General features: G+C 43.0%; 1 protein-coding gene across 1 annotated transcript in view; it reads left to right on the forward strand.

The window, feature by feature from the left end:
- LOC146018514 (baculoviral IAP repeat-containing protein 1-like) overlaps nt 1–16,065 on the forward strand; it is a 75,059-nt gene extending 58,994 nt beyond the window's left edge. The window contains exons 6-10 of the mRNA XM_083151878.1: nt 3,736–3,906; nt 7,072–7,233; nt 10,145–10,231; nt 11,615–11,779; nt 15,426–16,065. Of these exons, the coding sequence (XP_083008004.1) occupies nt 3,736–3,906; nt 7,072–7,233; nt 10,145–10,231; nt 11,615–11,779; nt 15,426–15,790 (950 nt within the window). The 3' untranslated portion in view covers nt 15,791–16,065. The remainder of the gene's footprint in view (nt 1–3,735; nt 3,907–7,071; nt 7,234–10,144; nt 10,232–11,614; nt 11,780–15,425) is intronic.
- The last annotated feature ends 1,635 nt before the right edge of the window (nt 16,066–17,700 follow it).

Raw genomic sequence — 17,700 nt, forward strand, 5'->3', positions numbered from 1 at the left:
ACTAGGCCTCTCTATCTCTCTATCTCTCTCTCTCTATCTCTCTCTCTCTATCTCTCTCTATCTCTCTCTCTCTATCTCTCTCTATCTCTCTATCTATAACTATATCACGCTGCAGCAGCACAAAATATAGCACTCTCTGACACTATCTCTCTCTATCTCTCTATCTCTCTCTATCTAACGCTATTACACTGCAGCAGCACAAGTTCACAACACAGGAAGTCACAAGTAGTAACAGGATCCAGGAAGCATCCAGCACACTACAAGCAGTGATGAAGCAGTGATCAGGTAAGTATTTTGCTCGGTTCAGGTCAGTATACTGCGGCAGCTAGGCACGGTGACCGCACTGCACGCAATTCCAGACCGGAATGGCGTCTGCAGTGCAGTCACCGTTAGTTTAAACCCCCCTCCATGGCTGTGATTGGTCCGTCGGTCCGACGAACCAATCACGGCCTTTGGGGGCGGGCGGGGTGAGGTGGGGTGACACCAGTGTCACCCTTACACCCCGCGGTGATTGGTGCTGTACTTTACAGCACCAATCACCTCCGATCCCGTGTCACCGGCGAACGTTATTCGCCGGTGACACAGAAAACGCTGTGAATGGCTGTTCACACTGAACAGCCAATCACAGCGATCGCCGACGGGGGGGCGGCATCGCAGCCCCCCCTGGGCATGCACGGACATGTCTGCTGTCAGGGACAGCAGACATGTTGAAACTGTCACCGCGTCTATAGACGCGGTGACAGTTACAAGCCATGACGTACATTTACGCCATGTGTCGGGAAGTACTTCCCGACCATGACGTAAATGTACGTCAAATGTCGGGAAGGGGTTAAATAATAATAATATAGAATTTTTCTACTGACTCTTCTCTTCTATTTGTTTTGACACCCATACTACCTTTATTGTACCCTCTGTTTCCTTGCTGGTTGTAATGCAAGAATTGTTTTTATTTTATGCTCTGTCAAAAAAATAAACTCTTGGAAAAATTTAAAAAGAGGACACATATGGCACCTTAGGCATTAAAACAAGCCCCATATATCGGTTAGGTGCCAAAATTGGTACAACATTCAAACGTAGAAGACTTCAGAAAACAAAATATTCCGTACTTAACATTTTTAAAATGTAAAGGAGAATATGGTTCTTAAACCTGGGACACATGGCATTTACATTTTTAAAGTTTAGATTTGTGTTGCACTTTTAATTTCCTCACTGACATGAGCCAAATAATCAGTTTGTAAGAAGTGACAATTTTTGAAATTTGAAATAGAAAATAGGGTTAATATATAAGTTTTTTCAATGAATACAATGTAAAGTGAATGAACAGATGTAAATCAAATAAATATTTGGTGCGACCAACCTTTGCTTTAAAACCAGCATCAATTCTTCTAGGTACACTTGAAGAAAGTCAGGGATTTTGTAGGACTGAAGTCCAGTGTATAATTAGCCAATTATACCAAACAGGTGATAATAATCATCATTTTATATGTACTTTGAAACACAGTCATTAGCTAAAACAGCTGTATAGGAGGCTGAAAACTGGGTGAGGAACAGCCAAGCTCTACTTCAAAGGTAAGGATGTTAAAGACACAGTTCATACGGTATGGAAGAACTGGCCACTACAATAAGACACAAAGGGGGAAATATGCAGTATAACTGCTTTGGGGAAAGTTTACTATGTGTATTCTACTTCACATTTGATATTGCTATGGGTAACCAATCAGATCCTAGTATCTACAAGAGGGTATAATTAATAAGAAGTAGATTCTGATTGGTTGCCCATAGCAACATCACATGTGAAGTAGAATACACATCTTAGTAAATGTTCCCCCAAAGTAGTTATACTGCATCAGCAAGGTCTCTCCCAGGCAAATATAACAAAGTAGACTGAGTTTTCAATATGTGCTTTTCAAGCTCTTTTAAAGAAGCTTAAAGGAATGGGCAATGTTGAGGACCGCAGATGCAGTGGTTGGCCAAACTTAGGCCCTTATTCTGATCGGTGCGGATATATCCGCGTGCGTTCGGCCCGCCAATGTTTTGTGTCTGCGCATGTGCAGAGGCGTCTCGGCGCATGTGCGAGCGGGGCGTATGGCCAAATCCCGCATGATATGTGAACACTCCGAACAGGGGGTGGAGAGGGGCGTGAAGGGCTATTTGGGCTCATTACCATATGCATACGCCCCGCGTTTCATGGGCGTTCCCATGCAAACGCTTGGCGTACGTATGGTAATGCGGCCGTGACTCACGTGTAGGGGGCGGACATATGACATCGCCGGATGTCAGCTGCCCGCCCAGATCCCTGCTTTTGCACGGAGAAATGTCCGTGTGGTCAGCTGGTGGAGCACGGGAGCTGGTGGAGCACTCGGTCCTGCATTCGATGGTCTGCGACCATCGAATGATGGGGGAGGTTCCCTTAGATGGAGGAGGCGTATTCCATGTAAAATACACGTGCGGTCCGTTCGGCCAGCTTCTTACCGCGTACGGACGGAGTTGGCGATCCGTATGGAAGGCAGGGTTTCGAACGCACGGTCCTGGCCGCATAATCGGATCCGGCCGCACCGACCAGAATAAGGCCCTTAGTGCTTTAACTGAGAGACTCATCATATTTGCTTCCCTTCGAATTCCGGAAATGACTAGCAGTGACATCAGCTATGAACTGTCAGAAACCTTTGAGCAAGCCTACATCCACAGAAGATTGGTGGTTAGTTCTTCAAATGTTTAAACACCCTCCCTAACAACTATGTACAAGTGTACCTAGAAGAAGGTCGGACACACCAAACCTTTTGTATAGGGGGGGGGGGGGGGGGGGCAGGGGCAATTACAGGAACTTTTCCTTAGGACATAAAAAGGTAGGTAATGGCCTTACCCCTGCCTTGTTTCCTGCCCTCCCCTCCTTTTCCCCTTCTTTGTGTCATGTCTAGCCTTGCGCTTTGTCTATCACAGCCTTGGAAAGATGTATTGAGCTTTGGAGAAAGATGAATTGCCATTTTTCAAACACAGCCTGTAAACGATAGTTGGGATCTGATTGACTGATACTTTATCTGTCTTCACCTTATTACACTACATGGCTTAGAACATCTCTCCCTCTGAATATTTGGGGTTTTTGTTTTATGTAGTGTTGTTTACTTATTTTTATGTATATAATTTTCTCTTTCTGATGTCTGATGGCTTTTGATGACATTTATTTCATTTATTTTTCCTTTATGTGTTTCTCTTGACAGGATAGTCTGATTTGGGTTGAATGTTTGTACAAAACATAAATTGCAAAAAAAAAAAACATAGTCAAGCACCCTGTATTCTGTTCTTAGGGATCCCATCCACTAGTGCGAGGTATCACATGTGATACCCCGCCAACTCACCTGGCATCTCCTGGGCAGCTGGACCACATACAATGCATCTTATGCTGTGTTTTTGCATACAGTGTACTGTACGCGATCCCCTTCGTGGCTGTGGGATCCAATAAATGTTCATGGCAGTCATGACGATGTGCGACTCCGATCCAAGGAGCATGAGAACACACCTTGGTTTGGAGGGAAATAACATTCGAAATGACCACTTTTCAGCCGACCCCTCGTTCCGGAAGTTCAGAATCGAATGAAAAGTGGCCATATCGCACTAGTGGATGGGGGCCTTTAGGCTAGATGAATAGATACAACCTCTCTTAAGAGTCTGTGATTTGTGATTCATTATTATTAGATGAATTATTAATCATTATAATGGGCTTCGCTTTATTTTTAGAACAGCTGATTCGTGGGATACACAAATTTCCTCGCTTAAGTGATGTAACTATATATGTACTACAAAATCCAGAGGTGGTAGACCACATGCCAAATGAATTTGAAAGACTTGGCAGAATGCAAAGGATTGCCTTTGCTTGTACAGGTTTTAACAATGGATCAATAAAATTTGGTAAGTGAGTCATAAGAATCCCCCAATTTAAGGGGTGTGGGGGGGGGGGGGCTAATTCTCATATGTGGTGTTCTGTATGAGAGACTGTACAGTTGTATTTTCAATGAATTGTAATCTATTATGCAGTGGCATTGTTTTAATAAATCATGCATCGTTTAATATAAAACTATGAATCCAAGGTGTATGCATAAACATTACAATTGAGAGAATTGGTTGAAAATAGTTTTAATTATAATATCATTAATGTAATCAGTGTGCCATTTTAGTTGAATTTAGTGCCTCCTCAAATCAACTTTTGAATATATATATATATATATATATATATATATTTGATTTGAAACATTACTTATTTGAATTTAAAAGAAAGATGCAAATTACAGAGACATTAATCAAACCTTCTACAGAATGGGCAAGTGGAAACCAATCCAGCCTTCAGGAGGATTGAGCAGAAATCTGAGCTACATGAAGCATGCCCTTGTTATGGGTGCCATGAACGCATTAACCCATTGCTCTGGGCACTTATCCCGGAATGTGTGGTTTAATGTGTGTTTGCTCTGGATTCCCCACATGAGAAAAAGGGCTTGTAATTGAATAGCTCTTAGCAAAGAGGCTACAACTTTGCACTTTGCATGATAACTATACTTGCATGATAATTAGCGTTCATAGACTATGGGCCTTATTCTGGTTCACTCCTTCTGGTAAATTCCTTCTTAGATGGACAAAACAATGTGCACTGCAGGTGGGGCAGATGTAAAATGTGCAGAGAGAATTAGATTTGGGTGAGTTATTTTGTTTCTGTGCAGGGAAAATACTGACTGCTTTATTTTTACACTGCAATATATATCTCACTTTGAAGTAAAAACCCCACCTAAATCTAATTCTCTCTGCACCTGTTACATCTGCCCCCCTGCAGTGCACATGGTTTTGTCCATCTAAGAAGGAATTTGTCAGAAGTAGTGATCCAAAATAAGGCCCTATGTTAGTATATTATGGACATGCAGGGCTGCGGAGACTCCAGTTCCAGGCCCAGACACAGAGGGGGCTCAGGACTAGAGTTTAGAAAGTATAATTTGTAGGTGTTGAGCAGTGCGACCAGTGCTGCCGACACAGGAGTCACCTGGCATCCCAGATGTTCGAAAAAGGGATGGGGGCCCTGCCTATTTTGTCAGTCTCGGTCCCCACAATTTTTGATGGCAGCCCTGTAGCCTGTAGATTATATTACCAATATTATCTAAAAAAACTATGGAGATTGTGATAGAGATATTCAATCAAGGCATTGAACAATCAGTATCTCTCCTGGATGGGTGTCTTTATTTGACAGTCACTTTGTCATCAGTGAATATGCTAACATAGTGACTGTCGATAATATGAATACTTCCTTTCTACCTTTGGGGGCTGCTCCGGTAACTGAAACAAGGATCACCCAGAACATAATCACCCCATCAGTTTAGGACAAGGACGGAAATGGTCTTCTTCTTGCACATCTAAATATTCCCAGCACAAACATTGGTAGTAACAAGCCAAACTCTAAAAGCAAAGAAAACATGTGCATTCAGGGCCACTGGAGGGTGGCAGTTTGCTGCCGGTCCCCCCCCCCCCCCCCCCCCGATGGGGGTGAGTTGCACCGGCGGCCGCTGCAAACCCACCCGATACCCCCGTGGAATGACGCGGCGGTCTGCCGCCTCAGTTACCAGCACACACCCCCCCCCGGCACACACCCACCCCCCCGTGGAATGAAATGGCGGCCTGAGTTCCCGGCACCACATGACCCCCCAAGCCGGATTGGAGCTCCCCCCCAAACACTGTTGAGCTCTCAGTAAGATTATAGTTAAAGTTTAGGAGGCCGTCACCTTTAGGATCCTTCAACAGACTCAAGACGTAAGCCCCGTACACGTGCTGAGCAAGGTGCTTATGCACAGATCACTCAGCACAAATCGATGCACCTTCGAGGTGTGGTGAGTGATATGTGCTGAGCAATGTTTTGCCTATGCCGATAGGCGATCTTAATAGGATGGACAATACTTGCACTGTCCCTCTGAGCGGGCGATGGCGACACGATCAATGCTTACTTTGGACAGATTGCTTACAAAACATTGCTACGTGTGTATGCCCCTTTACTGTTTATTGAAGTGTTTCACTAATGTTCCTTTAGTTCCTTTTATTCAATGGCATAACAATAGCCCCATAGACCCTGCGGTGGTGGCGAGGCACTCACAAAGTGTGGATGCCAGAGGTCTGCGGGGCTGTTGTTACACCGCTGCCGCCTGCCGGGGCCTGCCGTGTCTGTGTCCGGGACCCGCAGATTTACTTGTATGCAGTACCGGCTCCTGCTGCTATTAGGGGCAGCCATTTTGAGGGTCAGTTTTCATTAGCAGGAGTTTAAGGCCCGTCGGGGCCGCAGACAAGACCGGCGGCAGACTCGGCATGCAGAGGGGTAAGGCAGGGTTGGGGGGGATAACTTTTCTTGGGGGCCGCTGCTGAAATTTTTGGCAGGGGGGGCGCAAATTTAGTAGTTACGCCACTGCTATTATTATTAGCATGTTGTTGTTATTATTATTATTATTATTATTAGAGTTGGCCTCCAACAGTGAAGGCTATTAGATGCCAATTTAAGTAGTGGGATACAAGAGAGATCAGATCTGTATAACTATTAACGCCCATACACACTGGGCGATTTTGAGCTGAAAACATCTCACTTTTTACAGTTTGAGCTGCTTTCAGCTCAAAAACTTCCCAGTGTGTTTGGCTCATCGATGAGCACTGATGCGTGCTTCTGCATCATCGCCAGCCGCCGCTCATCTGCTGGGCAAAAAAGCCCAGTATGTATGCACATTTAACCCTGTGAGTCCCAATGTTGCTGTGAGCATTCCTCAAAATATCCGCTAAAAATGCCAGCATCGCTCACTGTTCTTTTAGTATAATTAAATACAAATACAGTCATTTCATTCAAGTTTAGTTAAATATTTCACTCAAAAATAAAGGACAGTCGCTGTGATCGACGGTGAAATTTTTAATGGATATTTTCAGGATCTCACACAGCAACGTTGGCAATGAAGGGGTTGATAAAAAAAAAGGTTTGCTTGGCAATTTTCAAACCTATTTTGAAAAATGACCTTGGGTTCTCAAAGGGTTAATTATCTCGTATCTACATTTCTTCGTTCACAGTTCAATTCATCAAAAACTTTGCAGAGTTGGAGTTCCTGCATTTATCTCTAAAATATTATCCAGATTTCAATGGTTTGATGAACTCGCTCACAGCTTGCAAGAAGCTAAAAGAACTGAGTTTCTTTGGATCAGATCTAATAGAAAATGATATGGCTCTACTAGGTAATGTAATGATATCAAATATATACCCATACCTCCCAACATTTTAGGTGCCACGAGGCCATGCCCCATTTTTCGAAGCAGTGGGGGCATGCCCAGCAGCTCTGTAAGCTCCCAGCCCCTCTGCTTGCAAGAACAGATGACAAGGGGGGACTCCCAACTGCCCCCACCTCCCCCCCCCCCCCCCCCCCGCCACGGGACATTGACGGCCACGGAAGGGACGCGGGAACATCCCAAAAAAACAGGACGTTCCCACAATAAGCGGGACAGTCGGGAGGTATGTATACCAGATATCAGGGTGACCACATGCAAAGAGATACAGGGCCAGATGTATTAAGACTGAAAAAGTGATAAAAAAGAGATTGATAAACCATTAACCAATCAGATCCTACCATTTTTCAAACACAGCCTGTAACATGGCAGTTAGCAGCTGATTGGATGGTGGTTTGTCACTTTCCAAGCTTAGTACATCTGGCCCACAATAAGCTTTTTATTCATCTACACATCAGTGAAGACCAAAAATAGATGTGTTCACTTCTTCAGGGCAAGTAACAGATACTACAAAAATTCTAAACACTGAATTAATTAAAAATCACTAATTCATTGACAGCTGCAATAACTCATTATGCTCTGTATCAGCCTATGTTAAAGCTTCCTCAATCAAAACTTGATAAAGTCTTTAGGACAGAGGACAATTATGATAAGGGACATTCTACTGCACTTTTCTATGGGGTGTGAAAGAAAATGTGCAATATTCATGGCTGCAAAATGAAGGCATTCCAATCATTTCTACCCAGTTCCTTCAAAACATACTGTAAGAAGAGGCAGAAACAGCTTAAGCTGGAACCAAGAAGCAGCGAACCTTATTATAAGTTCTACCACAGTTCAAGGCTTCAAGCTGAACAAATGGATCATGCATACTTGCCTACTTTTGAAAACTAGTTTCAGGGAGATTATAGTTGGCCGTAGAATTTTGCACAGTGCCCCATTGAGGGGCGTGTCATGCTCCACCCAGAGGGGCGTGTCTCGTTCCATATATGGAGAGATTGTTAAAAGAGTTGGTGAACGTGGCCCCTAGAAGCGTGGGTGTGTATTGCTGCATCTGAGAGGAATCCTTTAAAATGACTTGTATCCAAATGTAGATGAATCCCAAAGCAGTAAGTAAAAGATGCTATACTTGGTAAAGTGCTGGGAAATGGTGCTGATGATTCTATGTAAATGTATTTATCTCTCATTCCTTTTCCCCCCAAAAATGTAACAGTGTAATGTGTGCTAGGTGAAATGAGGGAGATTGCTAGACTAATGAGGGAGAGAGGGAGATTGCTGCTATTTCAGGGAGTCTCCTGTAGAATGCAGGAGGGTAGGCAACTATGGGATCATGCTGTATAGACTGCTACTGCCAGTTGCAGATAAATACATTTATGATAGAGATATCCACTCTAGAGGCTCATTATTATCTATCTTGTTTCTTTAAGATCATAAACAGTACGTGTCAATATTTGACCAGCAAAGTATACATTTAAAGTATTCTTCTACTTGGTACTTATGTAGTATCTGGGCGCCCGATTTTTTGATTGTATGCCTTAAGTTAAGGCATACAATCAGATGCGATGTGATATCGCATCGCATGCGACCATCGGATGCGATGCGATGACCCGATTTTTCCATAGGAATCAATGTTAAAATGGACTGAGTCCATTTTAACATGGAATTCAATGGGAAAAAGGGGTCCTTTTCATACCCCTACTATCCAAGTGGGCAGGGAGTTGGATATAAACCTGTGGCGAGCGTAGCGAGCCACCGAGCCCGAAGCGTGGCGAGCGGACTGTATTCTGTGTCCCCTCGCAGGGCTCGCTACGCTCGCCACGCTTTGGGCGCGGTGGCTCGCTACGCTCGCCACAGGTTTATATCCAACTTCATGCCCACTTGGATAGTAGGGGTATGAAAAGGACCCCTTTTTCCCATTGAATTCCATGTTAAAATGGACTCAGTCCATTTTAACATTGATTCCTATGGAAAAATCGGGTCATCGCATCGCATCGCATCGCATCCGATGGTCGCATGCGATGCGATGCGCCCGATCCGATTTCTAAATCGGGCGCCTAGTTACTACATAAGTACCTTGTACTTTACTGTAATTACCTTATATGAACACCTGCCAAGAATGCCAACCTGTGGGTTAGTCCCAAAGACTGGTGTCTAGATGCAGTGTACAGTGTGTGGTCAGACTGCAGCTGTGAAAAAAAACAGTGAAATAAATAAATAAATTCATAAATAAATAAAAAATTGCACCAACTAAGATAATAGATAAAAAAATATTTAAGAAATAAATGATACTGGACTTAAAATAGAATAATAAAGAAAGCTACTGTAGGAAGAGCTTAACTCTTGCAGGCGGTAACACAGATAGTCAACCAACGCATTTCATCTAGTGGGGTTGAAGAAGTCAGTAGACGAAAAGCATTGAGAAGATAAGTGTAAGTCCTACTGTACATCAGATTGTATCATCCATATAAAACAAGCCACCTGCAGTTGAATTGCTGATGATTAAATTTTAAAACTATAAGGCAATGGTTTACTATAGAACCATAGGACCTAGTTCCTATATCCTATTTGTATGCAAACCCGATGTTTTACATACAAATACGATGTTTGAGGGTCTGCACAGTAGTAAGACCCATTTAGCAGGGGCATGATGGACATGTTGCTACATTTGTGGTGCGGCACGTTGCACCGTTCTTCAAAAAGAAGCATGTAGTCTTATTATGAAGGCATGAAGCGCCCAAGGTCTGCATCATTGTGCATTGACTTCCTGAATCAGTGAGTCTGGACTGGATCTTATGGCTAGCCTATGGCCAGCCTTAATTGTGTTAAAAATGTAATTAATGAAATCATCTTGTCTATTCCTTGACAGCCGCAGCCATGAAAAATTTTACATCTTTGAAAATTCTCAACTTGGACAGACTGAGTATTTTTGGAACTAACATCTCAGAGTGTTTTGGTACAGTATACTTCCTAGACATCTTAGTACGCTTTCTTAGATGTTTTTTTTATTGTATTTAATTATTCCTTTTCAAGAACATATAATATGAATCAGGTCACTATTTCAATTTATTAACATAGTAAATCTTTCCAATATAAATAAAAATGCATGCATTATATAGCAGTACAATTCATTAGGAAATGCAGTGTGCTAAGGTCCAAGTGTAACATGAAAGTCCCATCTCCTACCCCTTTATACCATTCTTTCAATAAATAAATGTTTCAGTTTTTGACCCAAAAAATGTCTGGTCTAACTGTAGAGGTACATACATCCTACATCTGTCAGTATATATGTCTGGGGCATATACATTAGGCAGAAATTGGGACAATTCCCTGTTCTGTCTATGCCTGGGTTGGGATTAGTGCGTCAGGAATTTTTAGCATGCTGTTTTTGCCCGATATACCATTGGATCATCGATTGTTACTGATTGGCAAATAAGATTGTCAGAACAGGGAATCAGAGCCATAGGTGCATGGCACACATCCCTTGTGCTTAAATAAATTGGTACTTGTGTATTATCTGGGCGCCCGATTTTTTCATTGCATGGCAATACTTAAGGCATGCAATGCAATGCAATGCGATTTTTCTTTGTAAAGATCCGATTTTTCATTGTATAGTCAACTATGGGTGATTTCATACACCCACTATCCAACTACGCATGGAGTCGATTTTATATAGTGTGGCGAGCGCAGCGAGCCACCGAGCCCGAAGCGTGGCGAGCCCCGCGAGGGGACGCAGATTACTTTACATGTATTCTGCGTCCCCTCATGGGGCTCGCCACACTATATAAAATCAACTCCATGCGTAGTTGGATAGTGGGGGTATGAAACCACCCATGGGTGACTATACAATTAAAAATCGGGTCTTTAAAATGAAAAATCGCATTGCATTGTATGACACTATATTGCAATGCAATGAAAAAATCGGGCGCCCAGATATTACACAAGTACCAATAAATCTTCAGAGGGAGGAGACATTAAAACGTCCTTTATTACATAAATCACATTTGTACTGAAGGTTGTTGAAGCTTTTCAAAACATTGCTTTTAATGCACCTAGAATTGTAGTTCTTCCCTGATGTATTGTCCAATATTATAAATACAACAAAAACCTAAAAAAACAGTGATCTGAAGCAATGCCAGTGATTAGGAGCTAGTCTACTCCCAGTGCTATAGTGAACACTGGCGCTGGGCTATTGCACTTTCCTGGTCAATTGTACTTTATTACTTATCTTGTTTCCCTCCTTTCTTTAAAAAATACATCTTTATAGTGAATTGATATTGCAATAAGACTAACAGACATTCACATTATATTTTGAGTAAACATACCTTTTCCCCCACAGCCACTGCATTGGGCTCTCTCGTTCACTTAGAGAAGTTGTGGCTGCCAGTGGGAGAAGGAATGGCTTGCACAGCGAAACTGATTATTGAACAGTTTCAGCATCTTCCTAATCTCCAGTTCCTCAAAATGACCAAGATATTAGATGACGAGAGTATTGCACTCTTAGGTAAGTCATCCGTTTCTCTTGATTAGGTTTTTTGGTACTTATGTAGTATCTGGGCTGCCGATTTTTTGATTGTATGCCTTAAGTTAAGGCATACAATCAGATGCGATGCGATGCGATATCGCATCGCATACGATGCGATACGATGCGATGCGATGCGATGACCCGATTTTTCCATAGGATTCAATGTTAAAATGGACTGAGTCCATTTTAACATGGAATTCAATGGGAAAAAGGGGTCCTTTTCATACCCCTACTATCCAAGTGGGCATGGAGTTGGATATAAACCTGTGGCGAGCGTAGCGAGCCACCGAGCCCGAAGCGTGGCGAGCGAAGCGAGCCCCGCAAGGGGACGGTATTCTGTGTCCCCTCGCGGGGCTCGCTACGCTCGCCACGCTTCGGGCTCGGTGGCTCGCTACGCTCGCCACAGGTTTATATCCAACTCCATGCCCACTTGGATAGTAGGGGTATGAAAAGGACCCCTTTTCCCATTGAATTCCATGTTGAAATGGACTCAGTCCATTTTAACATTGAATCCTATGGAAAAATCGGGTCCATCGCATCGCATCGCATCGCATCGCATGCGATTTGGTCGGGTGCGATGCGATGCGATGGACCCGATTTCAAAATCGGCAGCCCAGTTACTACATAAGTACCGGTTTTTTTTATCAAAATTGAGAGTGCTAAAATGGAGAGAAATAAAGCACTAACCAATTAGTGCCTGTCATTTTTCAGACACAGCCTTCTAGATGATGATTGGTTAGTGCTTTATATTGTTCTCCACGTCATCTCTTTCTCCATGCTTTCATAAATAGACTCTTAGTCACGTGCACCTACAGCAGATCAACCTGCCTGGTCCAGGTGTCATGTAATTTGCTGGAAACCTGAGCATAAAGTCACAATCATTAATCAGCATATGGCAGAGTTTCCCAAACTCCACCATTACTGTCCAGGTTTTAAGGATATACATGCTTGAGCACAAGTGTCTTTATTATAGGCTTACCATACTATCCTGTTAAACAAGGATTCTCATGAATTGCACAGGTTCAGGGCCTGTAGGCTTCAATTAAGCCAGCTACAGAACCTGTGTAATTCATGAGTGTCCTGGTTTAAAGGCATAAGTATGGTAAGGCTACTTGATTAGTAACAATCAATCTGAGTCAACCACTTACAGTTACTCACGAGGATAAGAAGATAATTAGCTCAGTCTCAAGGAGCCCATAAACGCTCCGTTCTGTGATCCGTCCGTTGTGTACTATGAGATGCGCGCTCATAGTACAGTACAAAAAGTATGTGCTGCACATACTTTTTGTACTAGCTTTACATCGCATCACCTCACATAGCATGCACAAAGCATGCGATGCGATGTGTACTATTTAAGTACAGAACGGATGCCCAGAACGGAGCATTTATGGGCTCCTTTAGACAAGTTTGGGACATTAAAGAAGAAATAGTAGATAGAAAGTTGGAAAGATGAGTGAGGAGAAAGGGGATGGTCAGGAGAGGAAATGTAGATCTGAGTATCATCATCTTAGAGATTATATTGCAGATAAAAGAGCTGATGAGCTCATCTAAAGAAGACACATAGAGGGAGAAAGGGAGAGGTCCAAGCACTAAACCTTGGGGGACGCAACTGTTAGTGGAAGGGGTCATGAGTGACGCAGAGAAGGAATGGTAGGAGAGGTACCTCAAAAGGACAGATATGTGAGGGCAGAATCTCATGGACCTAGTGTGAAGGATTGGTACTTATGTAATAGCACGGCGCCCGTTATGTAGTTAGCGTAACGTCCCTGTCAGAATCAGCGTAGTGTTCGCATGGCCAGCGTAGTCAGTCAGAAGTAGCATAGTGTTTCCGCAGCCGCTTAGCGTAGTCAGCGTAGTGTTCCCACGGCCAGCGGCCCTGTCAGATTCAGCATAGTGTTCCCGCGGCCAGTGTAGTTAGTCAGTGTTACGCAATCTCAGATGTATGATATGGCACGTATGAATGTGTTCCTGAAACACCCCCACTATCCACACTAGCCCAACCTGTTCATACCCCCACTATCCACGTTGGCGTGGTGTTGATTTCATAAAGTGTGGCAAGTGCAGTGAGCCACCGAGCCCGAAGCGTGGCGAGCGCAGTGTGCCCCGTGAGGGGACGCGGATTACTTTACATGTATTCCGTGTCCCCTCGCAGGTCTCGCTGGAACTAGACATCCCAGCATGCCATGCCGCAGATTTAATATAATGGATCGGTAAAACTGTGGCAGAGCATGCTGGGACATGTAGTTCCACAACAGCTGGAGGGCCATGAGTTTGACACCACTGCTGTACATTAAGTATGTGAAAATCTGAAAGGTTGAACAAACAGTGGCTCTTGAAACTGTAGGATCCTGCAATGTCCAAACATGGGAGTTCAGTAATGAATGTTCAGGTAATACAGATCGCAGGATTTTGTTAAAGAGAATTATAAACTCACATTTGTAGTAGTGTTTGCTGTTAGAAACAGATGGAGCAGCTCTCATCAGAGCTGCTCCTGGCGATTCTATCACCATCCACTGGAAGGGGGCGCTCGCTCAAGACTCTTGCGCACCCCATTCTGACTGAGCCCACCATCACCCCCACCTTCCCCCAGGACTAACCCTGCCCGTCTTCCTGAAGCAGAGACGGGCAGGGTTTCCGCTCCCCACCTCCGAGCGAAGGGAACATGCATGTGAGATGCTTGCGCATCCCCGTCAGAAGGTGCGCCTCTCCGCCAGCATGAGCCAGCGCTGGGAATATAGCATGGGCTGAGAGGCGCTACATCTGTATCTCTTCTTCAGTTTTCATCCAGTCTACAGTAAGTCTGTTTTAAGAATCAAACTGTAATATCACTTACAGTATAACCTAAACATTTTGGGGTACATTTACTAAAGCTTCTAAAAGAGATGATGTTGCCCATAGCAATAAAGAAATGATAGAATCTTTCTCCTGAGTAAAGATGTGTACACACATATCGATTTACTTTCAATTTCCCCTATTCCACCCCCTTTCGATTTGGCCTTTGCTTTCACATTTGCACTTTTGCATTCTATATCGATTTCGAATTTGATTTCCATTCAAGGCACATTGTACACATTTAATTTACTGGATCAAATTCAATATTTCCTTGCCTGCACAGTCTATTTTTCTTTTTGATATAGAGAAAACGGGAGCGCACATTGAATCGAATGCAGATCGAAAGCATCTTAAAAACCATTCGATTTCGAATCGATTTTGCTTCTATAAGCAAATTTGAATCAAAAACCTGGCAAAATCGAAGCGTGTACACCCCTTATGACTCAGCTGTCCAGGATATTGTTATGGAAATTTGGTAAAACGATAATCTTTCTTATAGCCCAGTCATGATGATTAGGCCTGTGTATATACAGTATCTACTCTCAACAAAGAGAACTGGCATTGTTATCCAATGAGAAAATAAGTTGATCAAAAATAAAGGAAACATGGTAAATCAGTGTAATAGTGGCTCATACAGTATGTTCTACATAATCTTCTGCTGAATGCTACCAAAAATCTTTAAGATTGTCAATTTACGTAATGAATCCAAATGACAAGTGATCATGAACCTGCGATTTTTCACAGAAATACGACAGCATTTTGTGAATATATAATAAAAATGTAACCTTCATAGGAGAAATGGCAAAAGTGGGGTGTCTGAAGAAGATTCGCCATCTGGAACTGAACTCCAACGACAAGGTCTCGGAATCTGGATGGACGACATTTTTCCAAACAGCTGGAAACATGCCGGAGTTAAACCTGCTGAATATAGTCAGATTATACACTTATTCCATAAAGTCTCATCCCACCACGGTCACAGCATTTGTCCGGTTTGTGTCCAGGCTGCCCGGTTTGACGACAATATGGATGTTGGGGTGGCTGCTGGACAAAGATGACCTGAATATGTTCAACACTATGAAGGAGAATCATCCTCAGTCCAAGAGTTTAGAAGTCATTTGGCAGATACCTTTGCCGTTTGAAGCAATTATTGAGAAATAAAAGTATATTTCCTCAATTCCAGCCCTATGCTATATAATTAAAGGCTAACAATGCTCCTCAGCGCTATGGGGGGAATTAAAGTGTTGTGCTTGCTGGCGGCTAGGTGGAGATTAGACCGAAACGTGCACAGCTCTGTAATGCCTATTATTCTAAGAGAGGCTCCGCTAAAGGATTTATGGGACTAGTATTGCTCTTGTGTAAAAGCACACATCTATCCTCTTGGAACCTACATAAATGATACAGAAACAAACAGAAGTAGTAATGCTGTAACGGGCACTCACAGACTGATTGGGTTAATCAAACTAAAAAAAATAAATAAATACAGACATATATATATTCCATTTCTTAAACAGATGTACAGGAGTATTCTCTTTTTATGGTCTTAGATCGGTTGTATATCCTCTCTGTAGTATGGGTTCCTGTATAACAATAAGATGACATCAACCCTCTATATTCTTATTTGAACATAAATAAAAGGTACAGTACATTTGATTTCAATTTTGAGAGTTTCGCTCATTATTCAGCCACATTTTAAAAGATCCACAGGTGGAGCTAATTATTTCACTTGTGATTCTGTGTGGAGACCTGGAAAATGTGCAATGTTGGGGGCACTTGAGGACCAGGGTTGGGAACCACTTTTTAAACCAAAGGTTCTCCAACTTAGTCCACAGGACTCGATACAGTCCATGTTTTCCAGGTTACATGGGGATCATGAAATTGTGATAGTTTCTCTTTACCAAGCAAAGACTCCCTCTCCCCTACACCTAAGAGCACTATAGGAATCCATATTATCAGGGCAAGATTTACAAATGTCTTCCAAGAGCAAGTTACCCTGGCTTATGAATGCATCTGGTAATTCCAAGGTATGCAACGTGAGGTCACTTCAGTCACTCTCGGGAACCAGCTTGGCCTTTCTTAGGTAATGTCGCAGCTAACAAACAAGCTTGTGCATCCCCGGCCATCTCCATCAGCTGCCAATAACTTCAGGTCTGATTGTCAGCTAATATTTTGCCTGCTCAGGGAGATGCACAGCCCACTGCCATAGAACTGCAGCATGTCCGACCTCCGACTCTTGGATGTCATACACATGCTATTTGGGCCAATTTCACCCAATTTCTCGGCCTAATCACCGGAATAGTGTGTAAAAGGGCACAAAACCCATAGTGTATTGGAGGCCTTAGTAGTTAAATATCATGCAGTAGCACCCCTAAATCCAGTAGAATATTTAGTACTAAATGTGTTTGTGAGCAAGAGTGTTTAATGTACCACACGTGTGATTTTCAAATATTGAGTAGCATGAAAATACACCGACACACATCTGTAATTTGCTGTAGCGTTTTTCTTTTCAGAATCAGGAACTAAAGAAGCAAGCGTGTGTGTGTGTGTGTGTGTGTGTGTGTGTGTGTGTGTATATATGAATGAGTCTGCCAGAGCCGCTGGGCTCTTACTGTGGCCAAGATGTATCAAGCTTCAAAAGTGATACAATGGAGAGTGATAAACAGCCGGCAGGTGCACTCATGCAGACATTTTAAAAGAACCATAGGTGGAGCTTATTATTTCAGATGTACAATTAAAAAAAAACAAAAAACACTGTTGGTGGGAACTTGAGGACCAGGGTTGGGAATGACTGAACTAAAAGTAACTAGTTCACTTATAAGATGAGTTCATGATGACCTAATCCACAGGTCTTCAACCTGTGGCCCTCCAGATGTTGTAGAACTACATTTCCCAGCATGCCCTGATAGTTTTGGCATGCTCTTGTAGGAAAAAATATGGCAATGCATGCTGGAACATGTAGTTTCACAACATCTGGAGGGCCATAGGTTGAAGACCCATGAATCCTTTGTGAACTACCCATCCCTACCTACAGCACATGACTAGCATTGCTCACAGAGTGCTCCAATTCAGAC

Source organism: Crinia signifera, chromosome 1 (assembly GCF_055691185.1).
Source record: "Crinia signifera chromosome 1, ASM5569118v1, whole genome shotgun sequence".
Lineage (NCBI taxonomy): Eukaryota > Metazoa > Chordata > Amphibia > Anura > Myobatrachidae > Crinia > Crinia signifera.